This window comes from Rana temporaria, chromosome 5, assembly GCF_905171775.1.
Source record: "Rana temporaria chromosome 5, aRanTem1.1, whole genome shotgun sequence".
NCBI lineage: Eukaryota > Metazoa > Chordata > Amphibia > Anura > Ranidae > Rana > Rana temporaria.
Window position 1 is genome coordinate 2,778,035 of NC_053493.1, and position 19,348 is coordinate 2,797,382.

At 46.7% G+C, this 19,348-nt stretch overlaps 1 protein-coding gene across 2 annotated transcripts in view; it reads left to right on the forward strand.

The window, feature by feature from the left end:
* ADGRB1 (adhesion G protein-coupled receptor B1) overlaps positions 1-19,348 on the forward strand; it is a 735,432-nt gene that overhangs the window by 346,926 nt on the left and 369,158 nt on the right. For both annotated transcript variants that reach the window (XM_040352071.1, XM_040352072.1), the window contains exons 3-4: positions 5,894-6,052; positions 18,452-18,556. In XM_040352071.1, coding sequence (XP_040208005.1) covers positions 5,894-6,052; positions 18,452-18,556 — 264 coding nt within the window. The remainder of the gene's footprint in view (positions 1-5,893; positions 6,053-18,451; positions 18,557-19,348) is intronic.

Below are 19,348 nucleotides of genomic sequence, written 5' to 3' on the forward strand. Positions count from 1 at the left end.
CCCATCAATGGCCGCCAGTTTGCCCCCTCAAAAGCCGCCAGTTTGCCCCATCAAATGCCGCCAGTTTGCCCCATCAGTTTGCCCCATCAAAGGCTGCCAGTTTGCCCCATCAATAGCCGCCAGTTTGCCCCATCAATAGCCGCCAGTTTGCCCCTGGGGACCACCGGGCCCCTTAGATGTCGGGGGGGCTTTGGGTGCTGATGAAAAAAAAGGGGGTTGCCATCCGGGCCCCTGGGGACCCCCTGGGCCCCTTACAGGTGTACTGCCTGTACCCCCCTGATGGCGGCCCTGTTTTTAGGGTGCCATTAAAATGAATGGCACCTGAAATGCACGCTGTGCGATTTGTCATTTATCCAGAGCGTTTTGAAAATCAAGGGCTGAAACGCGGCGATTCCGCCCAACGACTCCAAACGCTAAGGCGTGACTACGGCCTCTTCCTCCAATCACTGGCTGAGATGAACTCTTTCGAATTCTTTCAAACAATCAAAAAAATTTAAAAAATCAGAGCGATAAGATTGCGCGGTCGGCTGGTAATGTGAATACGCGCCATTTAGCGATCGCATTATAAAGCCGCAGACTCCTCGCCGGGGGGGAGGGGGCGGGTCTGGGAGAGTCGCCCGGCTAATTCCCGCCATGTATTATGTATCCACTTCATCCCGGAGAGGCGATAAAACGAATCTCGGGTTATTCTGCGCCGTGGATTTACTGGAACTTTTAATTCCGGCGAGCTTCACGTTTTTATGGTCGGCGTGCGAAATAAAAAGATCGGTACGGAGGTGCGCGGCGCGGCCCGCCTCTGATTTATTGGACTTGTAAATTCCGCGGCATCGCAATGATATAAATTATGAATATTTTATGGCGGGTTGTGAGCTCGGGATGAGACACTGCAGATGGCGGCGCTTAGATTACAATGAAAGCTGCAAAGGTGGAGGAACAGAAAAAAGAGTTTTATATCAGCGCGCCGATCCGCGCCGTCCACCGGAGGCGCAGATATCGCAGGAAAAGGGTGGGGGGTGAGGGGGGGGGTGAGGGGGGGGGGGAAGGAGAGGTCCTTAAAGCCTAATTCCGCACACAACAAACTTGGAGAGAAATATATTCCTCAATAGCCACAAAGGATATAAAAGGGCCCAGTAGGCTCCACCCAATACAGAAAACTGCAGGAGGGGGTAGAGACAAGACCAGTGACCCTGCACAAGAAAAAAGAGCGGAGCTGTGGGAGGGGCCCAGTAGGCTCCACCCACTACAGAAAACTACAGGAGGGGGCGGAGGCAGGACCAGGCACCCTGCACAAGGAGAGAGAGGAGAGCTGTGGAAGGGGTCTAGCAGGCTCCACCCACTACAGAAAACTACAGGAACAGGCGGAGACAAGATTAGTAGTCACCCTGCACAAGCAGAGAGAGCAGAGCTGTGGGAGGAGCCTAGCAGGCTCCACCCACTACAGAAAACTACAGGAACAGGCGGAGACAAGACCAGTCACCCTGCACAAGCAGGGAGAGCAGAGCTGTGGGAGGGGCCCAGTAGGCTCCACCCACTACAGACTGCCTGCAGAAAACTATAGGAGGGGCAGAGACAAGACCAGTGACCCTGCACAAGCAGAGAGAGCAGAGTTGTGGGAGGAGCTATAGCAGGCTCCACCCACTACAGAAAACTACAGAAGGGGGCGGAGACAAGACAGTCACCCTACACAAGCAGAGAGAGCAGAGCTGTGGGAGGGGCTCAGTAGGCTCCACCCACTACAGACTGCCTGCGTAAAACTATAGGAGGGGCAGAGACAAGACAAGTCACCCTACACAAGCAGAGAGAGCAGAGCTGTGGGAAGAGCTATAGCAGGCTCCACCCACTACAGAAAACTTCAGGAATGGGCGCAGACAAGATTAGTCACCCTGCACAAGCAGAGAGAGCAGAGCTGGGGGAGGAGCCAAGCAGGCCCCACCCTCTACAGGCTGACTGCAGAAAACGACAGGAGGGGCGGAGACATAACCAGTGACCCTGTTCAAGGAGAAAGAGCAGAGCTGTGGGAGGGGCCCAGCAGGCTCCACCTACAACATGAAACTACAGGAGGGGGCGGGGACAAGGCCAGTCACCCTATACAAGCAGAGAGAGCAGAGCTGTGGGAGGAGCCTAGCGGGCCCCACCCTATGCAGGCTGCCTGCCGAAAACTACAGGGGGGGCGGAGCCATAACCAGTGACCCTGTACAAGAGCCAAGCTGTGGGAGGGGGCGGAGACAAGGCCAGATTCTCTTCCTCGTAAAAGGAATCTGAGCGGCTAATTAGCCGCTGTATCGCTTTTAGAAGCGGTGGGAAGGGGCGCCCCCCCCCCTCTCCTCCCGCCGCTGCCTGCTGTTTCTCGGGCTTACCGTTCTTACCGGCGATCACTGATCATCACCTCTATGGTCCTGGAGGACCGGAGCGACGTCATGATGTCACTTTTGGTCTAGGGCGGAAATTTTTTATTTTTTTTGCATTCAAAGGTAGAGGTCCATAAAGAGGACCTGTCATCCCTTATTTGTATTACAATGGATAATATTCACATTTCTTGTAATACGAATAAAAGTGATACAAAAATAATAATTAACCACTTAAAGACCGCCTCCTGCACATATACGTCGGCAGAATTGCAGGGCTGGGCACATGTACGTACCTGTACTTCCTGTACATCTACCCAGCGTGCCCGCGACCTGGTCCGAAGCTCCGGGATCGGGACCGTGGGACCCGCGGACCCGATCGCCGCTGGAGTCCCGCGATCGGTCCCAGGAGCTGAAGAACGGGGAGAGCCGCGTGTAAACACAGTTTCCCCGTGCTTCACTGTGGCGGCGTCATCGATCGTGTGATCCTCTTTATTGGGAGACACAATCGATGACGTCACACCTACAGCCACACCCCCCTACAGTTGTAAACACACACTAGGTGAAACATAACCCATTCAGCGCCCCCCTGTGGTTAACTCCCAAACTGCAACTGTCATTTTCACAATAAACAATGCAATTTAAATGCATTTTTTGCTATAAAAATTACAATGGTCCCAAAAATGTGTCAAAATTGTCCGAAGTGTCCGCCATAATGCCGCAGTCACGGAAAAAATCGCTGATCGCCGACATTAGTAGTAAAAAAAAATAATTAATAAAAATGCCATAAAACTATCACCTATTTTGTAAACGCTATACATTTTGCGCAAACCAATCGATAAACACTTATTGCGATTTTTTTTTACAAAAATAGGTAGAAGAATACGTATCGGCCTAAACTGAGGGAAAAAAATTATTTTTTTTATATATTTTTGGGGGATATTTATTTTAGCAAAAAGTAAAAAATATTGCATTTTTTTTCAAAATTTTCGCTCTATTTTTGTTTATAGCGCAAAAAAATTAAAAATCGCAGAGGTGATCAAATACCACCAAAAGTAAGCTCTATTTGTGGGAAAAAAAGGACGCCATTTTTGTTTGGGAGCCACGTCGCGCGACCGCGCAATTGTCAGTTAAAGCGACGCAGTGCTGAATCGCAAAAACTGTCCGGGTCCTTTAGCTGCCTAAAGGTCCGGGTCTTAAGTGGTTAAAGGGACAGTGTAAAAAAATATATATATATATATTTTTTTAAAGCGCCCCATCCCTTAGCGCTTGCGTGCTGAAGTCAACGCATATGTAAGTCGCGCACGCATCTGTGTATGGTGTTCACATGTGAAGTATCTCCGCAAACGTTAATGTGTGACATGTTAGGTATCTATTTACTCGCCATAACATCAGTTTTATATTTAACCAAATATTGGGTTATATTTTGTGGGGATGGGGTTTTTTTGTGCATTAAATGTATACCTTGTGACATAAAAAATATTGATTTAAACTTGTGATCAAAAAGTACCAGAAGAAGCTCCGGCGCCAAGTGGTGTAACCAATAAATTGGGTTATATATTGTGATTTTTTTATTTATTTTTTGCATTTAAATTAAATATAAATATAAAATTTTATATAAAATTAAATAAAAATAAACTCCCCAAAAAAAAAGGTGTTTGCAAAGCTTCTACATAAATACAGTGCGAAATAAAAAAAATTCTTCCATTTTATTCTCTAGGGTCTCACGCTTTTTTCTATTACATTCCTTGTAATAGGAATAAAAGTGATCCATTTTTATTTTTTTTTAGTGTGAAAAATAATAAAATAAATAAAAATAAATAAGAAAACAAAACAAATTTTTTTTAAAGCGCCCTGTCCAGACGAGCTTGCGCGCAGAAGCGAACGCATACGTGAGCAGCGCCCGCATATGTAAACGGTGTTCAAACCACACATGTGAGGTATCGCCGCGATCGGTAGAGCGAGAGCAATAATTCTAGCCCTAGACCTCCTCTGTAACTCAAAAGATGCAACCTGTAGAATTTTTTTAAACATCGCCTATGGAGATTTTTATGGGTAAAAGTTTGACGCCGTTCCACGAGCGGAGCGCAATTTTGAAGCGTGACATGTTGGGTATCATTTTACTCGGCGTAACATTATCTTTCACAATATAAAAAAAAATTGGGTTAACTTTACTGTTGTCTTATTTTTTCATTCAAAAAAGTGAATTTTTTCCAAAAAAAGTGCGCTTGTAAGACCGCTGCGCAAATACGGTGTGACAAAAAGTATTGCAACGACCGTCATTTTATTCTCTAGGGTGTTAGAATCAAAAATATATATAATGTTTGGGGGTTTTAAGTAATGTTAAATTTGTAATTTTAAAAACGTTTTAGTCTTGTAAACGCCGAATCTGAAAAAAAAACACCCAGGGGTAGATTCAGATAGATCAGCGGCTCTTTAGATCCGCGTAATCTATCTTATTTACGATCCGCAAGCGCAAGTTTTTGAGGCAAGTGCTGTATTCAGAAAGCACTTGCCTCTAAAGTTGCGCCGGCGGATCGTAAATCCCCTGGCGGAATTCAAATTCCGCGGCTAGGGGGAGTTTACTATTTAAATCAGGCGCGTCCCCGCGCAGATCGTACTGCGCATGCGCCGCCGGCTAAATTTCCCAGCGTGCATTGCTCCAAATGACGTCGCTAGGACGTCATTGACTTCAACGTGTACGTAGATTACGTCCATCCGTATTCGCGACCGACTTACGCAAACAACGTAAAAAATTCAAAACTCGGCACGGGAACGATGGCCATACTTAACATTGGATACGCCGCATATAGCAGGGGTAACTATACGCCGGAAAAAGCCGAACGCAAACGACGTAAAAAAAAAGCGACGGGCGGGCGTTCGTTTCTGAATCGGCGGAAATCCTCATTTGCATATTCGTCGCGTGTAAAAAACGAAACGCCACCTAGCGGCCGGCGGGAGAATGCAGCCTAAGATCTGACGGTGTAAGTCACTTACACCTGTCGGATCTTAGGGAGATCTATGCGGAACTGAGTCTATGAATCAGTCACATGGATCCGACCGACGGAACTCAGAGATACGATCTCTATCTGAATCTGCCCCCCAAGGTCATTAAGTGGTTAAATCAGCTAAATTTAAAAAAAAATGTAGAAAGATTTGCAATGTTTTCCTCTTTATAAAGCAGCCACAGAGTAGTAAAGCCTGTCCTTTGCCAGCATGCTGCAGAGAAGGACCTTTGCTCTCAGTGTGGAAGCAGTGGTCTCTCTGCAGAGGTCTGACACGCCCCTTTCTCTCCTATAATCAAATCTGATGCTCCTAGTTCTAAAAGCAACGGGTGTGTTTTTCCTTTCCTGCCCCCCCCCCCCCCCCGTCTCCTTTTCCCCATCAACCTGATAATGACCTTTCTGTTTTCATACGCGGCTGGTGGGAGTGGCTTAGCAGGGTGCTGTACATAAAAGTCCCGCCCATATTTGGTAACATTCATGGTGGGCGTTCCTTTGCTTGAACCTAATGTTGTTTCTTCTTCTGTTCTCTTTTATCTTCTCCAGGTGGCTGGACTGCATGGAGCTCCTGGGGGGACTGTAACAGGGACTGCGGGGGCGGGATCCAGACGAGGATAAGGTCATGCCACGCTGTGCCCGATGAGGCCAACATCTGTGAAGGGGTCCTGGAGGAGGGCCGTCTCTGCAACAGGAAAGCCTGCAGTGGTGAGTGCTCACGGAATCTTCTAGAAATGTTACTAATTATCATCTCTTGTAACTTATTCTACTCGGGGGTGTGACTTATTCTACTCGGGGGTGTAGCTTGTGGGGGAGGGTTGGCAGCCAGGGGGCGTCTCGGCTGCACTGGGTTCAAAGTGTGTTCTTTATGGTTGGAGATACCCGCTCTCTCTCTCCGACCTTGGGGACAACCAGAGTATGTTGGTCTACAGAAAGAGACTGGTTGATGGCAGGGCCGTTTTTGAGGCAGTGTAAACTCCTATCACATTGGTGGTCAGTGTAAACCCCTATTAGTCGGTAAGAAAAATCAGCATTGTCATTGATTGATCGAGAGCGAAACTGCATGGAGGGGGGAGGGCCCAAATTTTTTTTATGGGGCTGGACACTATGGGCAGATTCACATAGAACCGCGTATCTTTGCGGCGGCGTAATGTATCCTATTTACGTTACGCCTCCGCAACTTAGACGGGCAACTTGTTCCGTAAGTTGCGGCGGCGTAGCGTAAATTGGCCGGCGTAAGCCCGCCTAATTCAAATTTGGATCAGGGGGGCGTATTTTATGTAAATGTACTGTGACCCGACGTGATTGACGTTTTTCCCGAACGTCGCATGCGCCGTCCGTGGAATTTCCCAGTGTGCATTGCTCCAAAGTACGCCGCAAGGACGTCATTGGTTTCGACGTGAACGTAAATGACGTCCAGCCCCATTCACGGACGACTTACGCAAACGACGTAAAATTTTCAAATTTCGATGCGGGAACGACAGACATACTTAACATTGTTACGCCGCACTTATGCCACCATATAGCAGGGGTAACTATACGTTGGGAAAAGCCTAACATAAACAGCGTAACTGTACTGCGTCGGCCTTGCGTACGTTAGAGAATTCGCATATCTAGCTAGTTTGCATACTTGACGCGGAATTCGACGGAAGCGCCACCTAGCGGCCAGCGAAAATATGCAGTTACGATCCGACGGCGTAAGAGACTTACGCCTGTCGGATCTAACAGATATCTATGTGTAACTGATTCTAAGAATCAGGCGCATAGATACGACTGCGCAACTCAGAGATACGCCGTTGTATCTCCACTGAGAATCTGGCCCATCAGTTCTCTGCTTATGGGAGACTTCCTCTGAGTAGTAGGTTCCCACCAGAGTAGTGTATATTTTATGTGTTGGACGTCTTTGTTGAAATAGAAGGAGATGAATCTTTCTGCAATGGACGCCGCCGCGGCGTCTGGTTTCGCTGAGTGGACAATAACCTGGTTTGAGGCTGAATTCCCCGAGAGACAGCGAACACAAGGCTTCAATCATCACAGTTTGTACAAATGGCGGAATCCATATTTGCTCATCAGCTTCCCCTATTGTAGCGCCACACGATGGCTGCGCCCTACTGTTCCTCTCTATCGGTTGAAACGCGTTGATCAGGTCTTCCCCAATGAAGGCCGAGTTAGTTTATGAAAGTAGTCATTGAAGCCGGTCACAAATTTCTGGTCTGGTCACATGACCCATTGCATCTTCTTGTATTGTAGGAGGTGGAGTTTGGGTAGCGACTGACACAGCAGGCCGTGCTCCTATTGGCTATCGGATGTAGCACTGCTGCAAGTGTTGCTGTAGGTGGGACACAATAGAAGTCAATGGGTCTTTTTTTGTGCATGTGTCCACTTGGTAAGCTCCTACCTCATGTGAGAGAGGTGGGGGCAGGGCAGGGTTGGGCACTGCCCTCAGAGCTTAGAACCTGTGACCGTTCTCATGGATCTAGGTGGCGGTATAACTGGTAGTAGTTTGTCACAATCAATTGGACATGTTCTGTAATGTTGAAGATGTTTCGTAGATTCTCCATCCACTTCTTCAGCTCAGGAAGAGACCCCAACATTTATAGCCAGACACCTTCACCCAATCACCATGGGATGTGTAGGGATTGATTGTCCAAGACCAGGATGGACAACCAACATCTACAAGAACCCATGGCCTTGATTGTAGCTTCTCCCAGCCACTTCTTCAGGTCTTATGAATGTCAGGAAAACACCTCAACATTTCTATCCACACAGGGAGCCCCGAAACCTTCACCCAATCACCATGGGATGTGTACATCTTCATTGTCCAAGACCAGGATAGACAATCAACATCTACAAGAACCCGTTCTATCCTTGGACAATGTTGATTGATGGTGAAGAGATGTAACTTCCCTAAGCCACTTCTTCAGTTCTAATGAGTGTCAGGAAGATCCCCCAACATTTCTATCCACACAGGGAGCCCCAACACCTTCATCCAATCACAATAGACAGGACTTGGTCTGTAATCTTGAAGATGTTCATAGCCTCTCCAAGCCACTTCTTCAGTTCTAATGAGGGTCATGAAGAGACCCCAACATTTATAGCCAGACACCTTCACCCAATCACCATGGGATGTGTAGGGATTGATTTTCCAAGACCAGGATGGACCCAACATCTACAAGAACCCATACTGTCCTTGGACAATGTTGACTGATGATGAAGAGATGTAACTTCTCCAAGCCACTTCTTCAGTTCTAATGAGTGTCAGGAAGAGACCCCAACATTTATATCCACACAGGGAGCCCCGACACCTTCATCCAATCACCATAAAACGTGTAGAGGTTGATTGAACCAAGACCAGGATAGACAATCAACATCTACAAGAACCCGTTTTGACCTTGGACAATGTTGACTGATGATGAAGAGATGTTTTAGCTTCGCCAAGCCACTTCTTCAGGTCTTATGAGGAAAGAGACCCCAACATTTATATCCACACAGGGAGCCCCAACACCTTCATCCAATCACAATAGACAGGACTTAGTCTGTAATCTTGAAGATGTTCATAGCCTCTCCAAGCCACTTCTTCAGTTCTAATGAGGGTCATGAAGAGACCCCAACATTTATATCCACACAGGGAGCCCCAACACCTTCCAATCACCATGGGATGTGTAGATGTTGATTGTCTGTCTAAGAACAGGATGGAAAATCAACATCTACAAGAATCCAGGAGGCCCTTCATACCTACGGGCAAACCAACCAATTATTAGCACCACGTCCCTTAAGTGAGTAGATAACGAGGAATTTGATGGGATTTTTAAGGTGCAGAATAAGGTCCAGTGATCTCAGAATATGATATAAAAAGTTTTATTTAACTACTTACTGCCCGCCCACTGTCAAATGACACTCAAATGACTCTCTTGTTCTGTGTGGGCGTCATATGACGTTGTTCCAGAACGGCAGCTCTTGCATGCCCGCGGGGGCGTGCAGCGCGGCGACCGCTGCCGCGCCGTGTGGCGATCACTGCTGCGCCGTGTTGCTAGGACACAGCGTGACCCCGATCTCTGTAAAGAGGGAGAAAAGCGAGAGGGGGAAGAGGGAGAAAAGCGAGTGCCCTGATTACAGTATGTCAATTAACTGTCACCAATCAGTGCCCACCATTGTACACCAGTGTCAGCAATTAGTGCCCACAAGTGCCACCAATCAGTTCTCATTAGCAATGTCAGTCAGTGCTGGCTATCAGTGACACCTATCGGTGCTGCCCATCAATGCCCAGCACTGCTGTCAATCAATGCTCATCAGTGCCACCCATCAGTACCGCCTATCAATGCCACCTATCAGTGCCCACCAGTGCCACCTATCAGTGCCCACCAGTGCCGCCTATCAGTGCCCACCAGTGCCACCTATCAGTGCCCACCAGTGCCATTTATCAGTGCCCACCAGTGCCACCTAACAGTGCCCATCAATGCCACATATCAGTGCTACCTATCAGTGCCCATAAGTGTGGCATATTAGTGCCTTCACATCAGTGCCACCTAATCAGTGCCCATAAGTGCCACCTCATCAATGCCCACCAGCTCAGCCTATTTGCAGCCTCACTGTGCCCATCTGCAGCCTCACTGTGCCCATTTGCAGCCTCACTGTGCCCATCTGTAGCCGCATTGTGCCCATCTGCAGCCTCATTGTGCCCTTTTGCAGCCTCACTGTGCCCATCTGGAGCCTCACTGTGCCCATTTGCAGTCTCAATGTGGCCATTTGCAGCCTCACTGTTCCCATCTGTGCCCATCTGCAGCCTCACTGTGCCCATTTTCAGCCTCACCCTGTTTACGGTCTCCCGCTGTGTCATGCAACTTTTTGGCAGTGTTCTCTCAACCAGTGGCCGTCCACAGCCCCGCCCCCTCCTCGTCGGTGATCGACGGAACACTGATTGAGTTTCCCAGCATCCTATCAATATTCTATTCTCCGAGATAAAAAAGACACATTGATAAATAATCCTGATTTCCCCGGGCACTCCCGCCGCCGGGCCGTCCTGTTCTTTAATTTGGTGCTTCGTTTTTAATGAAAGAAAATAATAAAATAAAATAACGTACTTAATGTTCCAAAACGTAATTAATGTTCCTCAAACCGAAAAAAAAAAAAAAAAGAAGAAGAAAAAAAAAAAAGAAGAAGAAAAAAAAAGAAGAAAAAAAAAAGTCCTTTTTTTCCGGATAAGCAGAACGATGTCTTCCAGACGCGACCGTCACATCGAGGTGCCCCCCCCCCCCCCCGGTGTAAAGTCGGGGAAAGTCGCCCGCTGGGTGAAGGATTAACGAGCGAGCGAAATTTGGCGAGCGCGGCGTTCACGCGGAGTGATCTCGGGGATGAAATTACTTCATGCATTTTTTACCTCTTCCCCTCATTAAAAATTATTTTGTAATTAGCGCGGCGCTCTCAGGTGCCGCTCCGGACCCGCGCGGGATAATCGAGCAGACGGGAAGTCATCAAAGTTTATATCCCATAAAAGACGGGAATAGAGAATCCGATCTCCTGAATTTCTAATTATTAGTGGGGTGGATTCAAGAAGCAATTGCGCCTGTGTAACCATAGGTTACGCAGAGCAATTGCTTACTTGCGCCGGCGTAACGAATGCTCCTGATTCAGGAACCTCGTTACGCCGACTGCAGCCTAAGATCTGCGCGGCATAAGGCTCTTATGCCCTCATATCTTAGGCTGCATTCTTGCGATGGCCGCTAGGTGGCGTTCCCGTTGTGCTCAGCGTATAGTATGCAAATTGCATACTAACACCGATTCACAACGTTGCGCGAGCCCTGCGTACGCAATTTACGTTGTTTATGTACGGCGGTTTTCGCGCAAGGCTGCCCCTGCTATTAGCAGGGGCAGCCCATGTTACGTATACCCGTCGTTCCCGCATTGCGAAATTTGAATTTTACGTAGTTTGCGTAAGTGAATCGTGAATGGCGCTGGACGCCATTCACGTTCACTTTGAAGCAAATGACGTCCTTGCAACGTCATTTGCCGCAATGCACGTCGGGAAACTTTCCCGACGGAGCATGCGCTCTACGCTCGGCGCGGGAAAGCGCCTAATTTAAATGATTCCCGCCCCCTACGGGATCATTTAAATTGCGTGCTCTTGCGCGGGGCATTTTGCCGGCGCCCGCGCAATTTATGCTCTGTGAATCGAGGGCAGCACAAAAAAATTGCGGGGGCGCAGGGCAAAATCGTTGCCCTGCGCCTCCGTAATAAATGCGCAAATCTCTTTAAATCCGGCCCAGTGTCTTTTTAATTTTTTGGGATTTTCAGTGATGAAGATATTAAAGTGTGTAGATCAGTGACCACCAGCGGGGGGAGCCAGAACCCCATGGGGGGAGGGGGGGGTACCTGAGAGCCCAGCGTCCAAATAACGATAATAAAGGAATTTCTACGAATTCTAAATAAATTATAATGAAACAAAGTATCAAAATTTGAATTTGAAATGGAAACAATAAATACAGTAAGGTGAAATAAAATGATGATTCCTATAAAGGCTTCTTTATAGAATAGAATATAAAAGAATAGAATAAAATATACTAGAAAGTTAAGGATTTTAATTGAATAAAACAGGATAGAACAGAAAATAAAGGAATAGAATAGAATACAGTAGAAAAAAATCGAAAAAGAATAAAAAATTGCACGCCCCTGAACTCTGCTCTCTGTACATAGCGAACCCCTGAACTCTGCACTCTGTACATAGAACATCCCTGAACTCTGCACTCTGTACATAGAACATCCCTGAACTCTGCACTCTGTACATAGAACACTCCTGAACTCTGCACTCTGTACATAGAACATCCCTGAACTCTGCACTCTGTACATAGAACACTCCTGAACTCTGCACTCTGTACATAGCACACCCCTGAACTCTGCACTCTGTACATAGAACATCCCTGAACTCTGCACTCTGTACATAGAACACTCCTGAACTCTGCACTCTGTACATAGAACATCCCTGAACTCTGCACCCTGTACATAGCACACCCCTGAATTCTGCCCTCTGTACATAGAACACTCCTGAACTTTGCACTCTGTACATAGAACACTCCTGAACTCTGCACTCTGTACATAGAACACCCCTGAATTCTGCCCTCTGTACATAGAACACTCCTGAACTCTGCACTCTGTACATAGAACACCCCTGAACTCTGCACTCTGTACATAGCGCATCCCTGAACTCTGCACTCTGTACCTAGCACACCCCTGAACTCTGCACTCTGTACATAGCATGCCCCTGAACTCTGCACTCTGTACATAGAACACCCCTGAACTCTCCACTCTGTACATAGTACACCCCTGAACTCTGCTCTCTGTACATAGCACACCGCTAATCACTGCACTTTGTACATAGAACACCCCTGAACTCTGCTCTCTGTACATAGAACACCCCTGAACTCTGCACTCTGTACATAGCACACCCCTAATCACTGCACTCTGCACATAGCATAATCCTGGCTTCTGTGAATGGAATAGGGGGGTGTAGGCAGCACTTTTGATGACAGGACTCTCTGTTCTGGTAACCCGGCCATTTTAGGAGATTATGGTGTTGGGGGAAGCTAATGCAGGAGCCATCAGCACAAGGGACAGATCACATTGACTGTAAGTACCGTCCCTTGTGCTGATTTTAGTTTTTTTTTCCATTTGTGACTAAACTTTAGGCTGTAAATAAACGGCTCCATCTGGGGATTGAGAGGAACAAGATCAAGTTTTTATTTCCTGTTACAAAAAGAGAAAAGAGAGAGGAAGATAATGAAGAGATGGAGAGAGAAATCAATCGCTCGTCCTTTTATTTCGCTGGAAGGAAATATCATTTCACCTTCTGCTGATGGACCTTCGTTTTAAAGAGCATCGGCTCCGGCATTGATTTCCTCCATGTGCCCTGTTAGGATAATAGAGCCACTTTCCAGCCTGGGGGGGGGGGGGGGCAGCGGCCCTGCGCAGGAGGAAGTCGCTGTTTATTTATTGATTTTTGTGTCACAGAGAGGCCCCATAATGCAGGAGACAAAGGGGCCCCACGCTGCTCCTACAATGTATATTTTCCTGAGACCCCCGTGACCCATCCCCCCCCATACACCGCGCCGGGTGTGCGTCTAAACATAGCGAGAGCCATCGATGGCGATCATTTCCCAAAGAGGAAAATAATAAAGAAAAGGGATTCTAAACACCAACATATCAATAAAAGAATTGCCATTTTTATTTGTGCGTGTTATTTCTTTTTAAAGTCGTAAATTCTCCCAATTAAAATTATTTTCATGTAAATAGAAGTAAATTATTTTAATTTTTATTATTATCATGTATGATTTTTTTATTATTATTATTATTTTTTTTTTTACATTCTAAGGGGTAGATCCACAAAGCGAGTACGCCGGCGTATCTACTGTACGCCGGCGTACTTTCAAATTTCCCGCGTCGTATCTTTAGTTTGAATCCTCAAACCAAGACACGACGGCATCTGGGTTCGATCCGACAGGTGTACGGCTTCGGATCTTAGGATGCAATACTTCGGCGTCCACTGGGTGGAGTTCTCGTCGTTTTCCGCATCGAGTATGCAAATTAGCTATTTCCGACGATCCACGAACGTACGCGCGGCCGTCGCATTCTCTTACGTCGTCTCTAGTCGGCTTTTTCCGGCGTATTGTTAAAGCTGCTATTTTTTCCATCGTTGTCTATCCAGCGACGGGTGATGTGTCCAGCGATTGGTCCAGCGATGAGAACATCCATCCATTCAAAGCACAGCTCAGCGAATGACGCGCCGATGCTTTTGACGTTTAGAAACGTCAAAGCATCGGCGCGTCATTCGCTGAGCTGTGCTCTGAATGGATGGATGTTCTCATCGCTGGACACATCACCCGGCGCTGGATAGAGACAACGTTGGATCAGGGAGCAGCACCGATCGTCTATTTTCACCGCTGGATTTTTATTTGGTTTAATTAATAAAGTAATTTGTTCTACGGTGTGTGTGTTTTTTTTCTGAAACTAACTTTTTACACTTCCTTTGTGAAATGGTAGAGGTACAGGATTACCATCTCACACAGGGGGGGTCAGGATCTGGGGGTCCCCTTTGTTAAAGGGGTCTTCCAGATTCTGATAAGCCTCCCACCTGCATACCCCCACAACCACCGGGCAAGGGTTGTGGGGATGAGACCCTTGTCCCCATCAACATGGGGACAAGGTGCTTTGTAGGGCACCCCAAAGCACCCTCCCAATGTTGAGGGCATGTGGCCTGGTGCGGTTCAGGAGAGGGGGGGGCCGCACTCTGTCCCCCCCTCTTTTCTGCGCCCCGGCCAGGTCAACGTGCTCGGATAACGGGTCTGGTGTGGATTTTAGGGGGAACTCCACGCCTTTTTTTTTTAAATTGACAGCGGGGTTCCCCTGAATATCCATACCAGACCTAAAGGGTCTGGTTATTGAATTTGGGGGGACCTCCGCGCATTTTTTTCTGGTCCGTGTCCCATTGACTTCAATGGGGGTTCGGAGTTCGGGTTCGGGTTCCCGAACCCAAACTTTTTTTTTTTAAAGTTCGGGTTCGGTTCCGAACCCGAACATCCAGGTGTCCGCTCAACTCTACATGTGACTCAAGTTTAAGTTCTTCCACTTAAAATCATGAAAAGGTCAATTTTCATCCTGATTTTTACCGCATTTCATAGAACAAAGTGCACTTTTTCAATGATCTGTGTAAATAAAAATTTTCAAATTTTATTTTTTATCATGTATGATTTTTTTATTTATTTTTTATTTTTACATTCCCAAGTTTTCCCACGTAAAACTTTGAAAAGGTTAATTTTCATCCTGATTTCTATTCAACACATTTCATACAACAAAGTGCACTGCAAGAATGAATGTAAATAAAAGTATTTAGGGCCAGATTCACAAAAGAGATACCCCCGTCGTAACTATGCGGCTGATTCATAGAATCAGGTTACGCATAGATAGCCCTAAGATCCGACAGGTGTAATTGACTTACACCGTCGGATCTTAGGATGCAATTCTAGGCCGGCCGCTAGGTGGCGATTCCATTGCGGTCGGCGTAGAATATGCAAATGACTAGTTACGGCGATTCACGAACGTACGCTTTACCCGTTGCTCTAAATTTACGTTGTTTCCGTCGAGATACGCCGCGTAAAACTAAGGCTGCCCTCTAGGTGGCCTAGCCAATGTTAAGTATGGCCGTCGTTCCCGCGTCGAAATTTTAAAATTCACGTTGTTTGCATAAGTCGTCCGTGAATGGCGCTGGATGCCATTTACGTCAACGTCAAAACCAATGACGTCCTTGCGACGTCATTTAGCGCAATGCATGTCGGGTAATTTGACGGACGGAGCATGCGCAGTACGTTCGGCGCGGGATCGCGCCTAATTTAAATGGTGCCCGCCCCATTTGAATTAGGCGGGCTTGCGCCGAGCGGATTTACGTTACACCGCCGCAAGTTTACAGGTAAGAGCTTTGTGAATAAGGCACTTACGCTGTAAACCTGCGGCGGTGTAACGTAAATGGGATACGTTACGCCGCCGCAGCGTAACATATTTGTACCTGAATCTGGTCCTTACTTTTTTATTATTATCATGTATGATTTTTTTTATTAATATTTTTTTTTTTGTTTTTACATTTCCAAAGCTCTCCCATTTAAAACCATAAAACGGTCCATTTTCACCCTGATTTTTTTTTTTCCAGCGTGTTTCATAGAACAAAGTCCACTTTTTCAAGGATGAATATAAATTAAAGTATTTAAATTTGTATATATTTTTTTTCATATAAATTTAGTTTTTTCAACTCTCCAGTTCTCTAGGCCAATTTTCATTCTGATTTTTATCCAACAAGAACAAAGTGCACTTTTTCAAGCGCGGTGATCCTATGCCAGGAAGTGGGAGCAAATACCTGTATTACACAGGAACAGGGCCGCCATCAGGGGGGTCCAGGCATTACACCTGTAAGGGGCCGATGGTCCCCAGGGGCCCGTCTGGCCCCCTTTCATTTTTTTTTTTAATTGCATTACACCTATAAGGGGCCAGATGGTCCCCAGGGCCCCTTACAGGCCTGGCTGGCCCCCTCCTGTTTTTCTTTTATTTGTTTTTTATTTTTATTTTTGCATTACACCTGTAAGGGGCCAGATGGTCCCCAGGGCCCCTTACAGGCCTGACTGGCACCCCTCCTGTTTTTCTTTATTTGTTTTTTGTTTTTTGTTTTTTGCATTACACCTGTAAGGGGCCCAATGGTCCCCAGGGCCCCTTACAGGCCCAGCCAGCCCCCTCCCATTGTTTTTTTTGTTTTTTTTCATTACACCTGTAAGGGGCCCGATGGTCCCCAGGGCCCCTTACAGGCTGGGCCGGCCCCCTCCCATTGTTTTTTTTCATTACACCTGTAAGGGGCCCGATGGTCCCCAGGGCCCCTTACAGGCCCGGCTTGCCCCCTCACGTTTTTTTTTTATTTGTTTTAAATTTTTATTTATTTAATTTTTTTTTTTGCATTACACTTGTAAGGGGCCCAATGAACCCCAGGGCCCCTTACAGGCCCGGCCATCCCCCCTCCCATTTTTTTTGTTGCATTACACCTGTAAGGGGGGCTCTGCCTAAAGCTGTGTAAGGGGACCCAAAATTTGTGATGGCTGCCCTGCACAGGAATCTGCTCCCTCCTCCCCCCTGAAAGGTGCCAAATGTGACACCGGGGGGGGGGGGGGGGGGATTCCAATAAGTGGAAGTTCCATTTTTGGGTGGAACTCTACTTTAATTAGACTCGATCAAGCATGTTCTGTGCTTGATTAGCTGCAGTGGAGGGCAGAGGGGACACTGGAGGCCTTCTAGATTTCTGATGTCTCAATAAAGAGGACCTGTCACCTGCCCAAATCTTTTAGCCCCATTGTGATGGCAATAATGTTAAATAAAAAAAGTGATTGAAAAAATAAATACCCTTAAAAGAATCCCATTGCCCATGCATACATGCGAATGCAAACATGTGCACTGCCCCCGTCTGCACTACATTGCTCTGCAGCATGTTTATCTCTTTAGTTATGAACATTTTTGTTTTTTTATTTTTTTATTTGATGTAAATGAACACATGCTGGCTCTGACCTGGTCATCTAAGCATCAATGGTCGCTGGCCACGAAAGGGTTAAATAAACCCCCCTTTTTATTTGTCTAGAAAGGTCCTCGGATCTCCTTTTTCCTTCTACAACTCGAATAATCAAAGAAAAACAAAACATGAAAAACCAATTGATGTAATTGTACCTCCTTTGTACAAGATTTTTATTTTCCCGAAGTGATGAACAGCAAACAATTCTCACTTTGTTACAGAAAAATTGCTTTTATTGTTTTATTTTTTTTATGTATTAACTTGGAATATTCCTCCTCACACTGATTTGCATTCTTTGATTATCAAATAAAGATTGTGCAAAAGAAAGAAAATAAATTGCTGGGAGATAAATGTAGAGAATTTTCCTCTCTTTGTTATGAACTCCTTTAGTGTTTTCTTTTGTCTCTTTATAATTGATTCGTTTGCAGCATTACTGTAAAAAAAAAATAATAATGATAATAAAACATGTGTTTTAACCAGTTCAGCTCCCCCCCCCCCCCACACTCCCTGTGACTCCGGCGAACGTTTGCATTTATGCACAGGGCCGCCATCAGGGTGGTACAGGCAGTACACCTGTAAGGGGCCCGGAGGTCCCCAGGGGCCCGGATGGCAACCCCCTTGTTTTTATTTATTTTTTATAAAAAAAAATATATTTTTTTAATATTTTTTTATTTTATTTTTTATTAAAGGGCCATTTTTTTTCTTTTTTTTATATATTTTTTTATGTATTTTATTTTTATATATATATATTATTAAAGGGCCCAGAGGTCCCCAGGGCCCCAGATGGCAACCCCCCTTTACTAGCTCATTATGGCTTTTGCCTTACAGGTGTAAAAAAAAAAAAATGCGGGTATACAACCGCTTTAAAAGTGGTCAGGCTGGTGATTATTTCCTGCAATTGGAGTCCAAATGTAAATTTCTTACTGCAAGAGAGTAAAATTGTATCTTTTTATTGTCTTTTATCTAAAATGCGTCCGTAACGTTGTTACAATGATCCTTTTTTCTTTCTTCTTTTCTTGCAGCCAATGGAAGGTACGACTCCCGCAGTCAGTCTCTCAGGTCCATCGACAACAAGAAGAAGGACGACGGGGATGAATATCAGTTCGGATATCCGGCACCCCAAATAGGTGAGATCACCATAAACTTCATAATATACAGAGGCGTACCGGCTCCTCCCCTTCAGTCTCACACAGGAGTACCGGCTCCTCCCCCTCAGTCTCACACAGGTATACCGGCTCCTCCCCTTCAGTCTCACACAGGAGTACCGGCTCCTCCCCTTCAGTCTCACACAGGTGTACCGGCTCCTCCCCTTCAGTCTCACACAGGTGTACCGGCTCCTCCCCTTCAGTCTCACACAGGTATACCGGCTCCTCCCCTTCAGTCTCACACAGGTATACCGGCTCCTCCCCTTCAGTCTCACACAGGTATACCGGCTCCTCCCCTTCAGTCTCACACAGGTGTACCGGCTCCTCCCCTTCAGTCTCACACAGGTATACCGGCTCCTCCCCTTCAGTCTCACACAGGTATACCGGCTCCTCCTCTTCAGTCTCACACAGGAGTACCGGCTCCTCCCCTTCAGTCTCACACAGGTATACTGGCTCCTCCCCTTCAGTCTCACACAGGTATACCGGCTCCTCCCCTTCAGTCTCACACAGGTATACCGGCTCCTCCCCATAAGTCTCACACAGGTATACCGGCTCCTCCCCTTCAGTCTCACACAGGTATACCGGCTCCTCCCCATCAGTCTCACACAGGTATACCGGCTCCTCCCCTTCAGTCTCACACAGGCAGGTATACCGGCTCCTCCCCTTCAGTCTCACACAGGTATACTGGCTCCTCCCCTTCAGTCTCACACAGGCAGGTATACCGGCTCCTCCCCTTCAGTCTCACACAGGTATACCGGCTCCTCACCTTCAGTC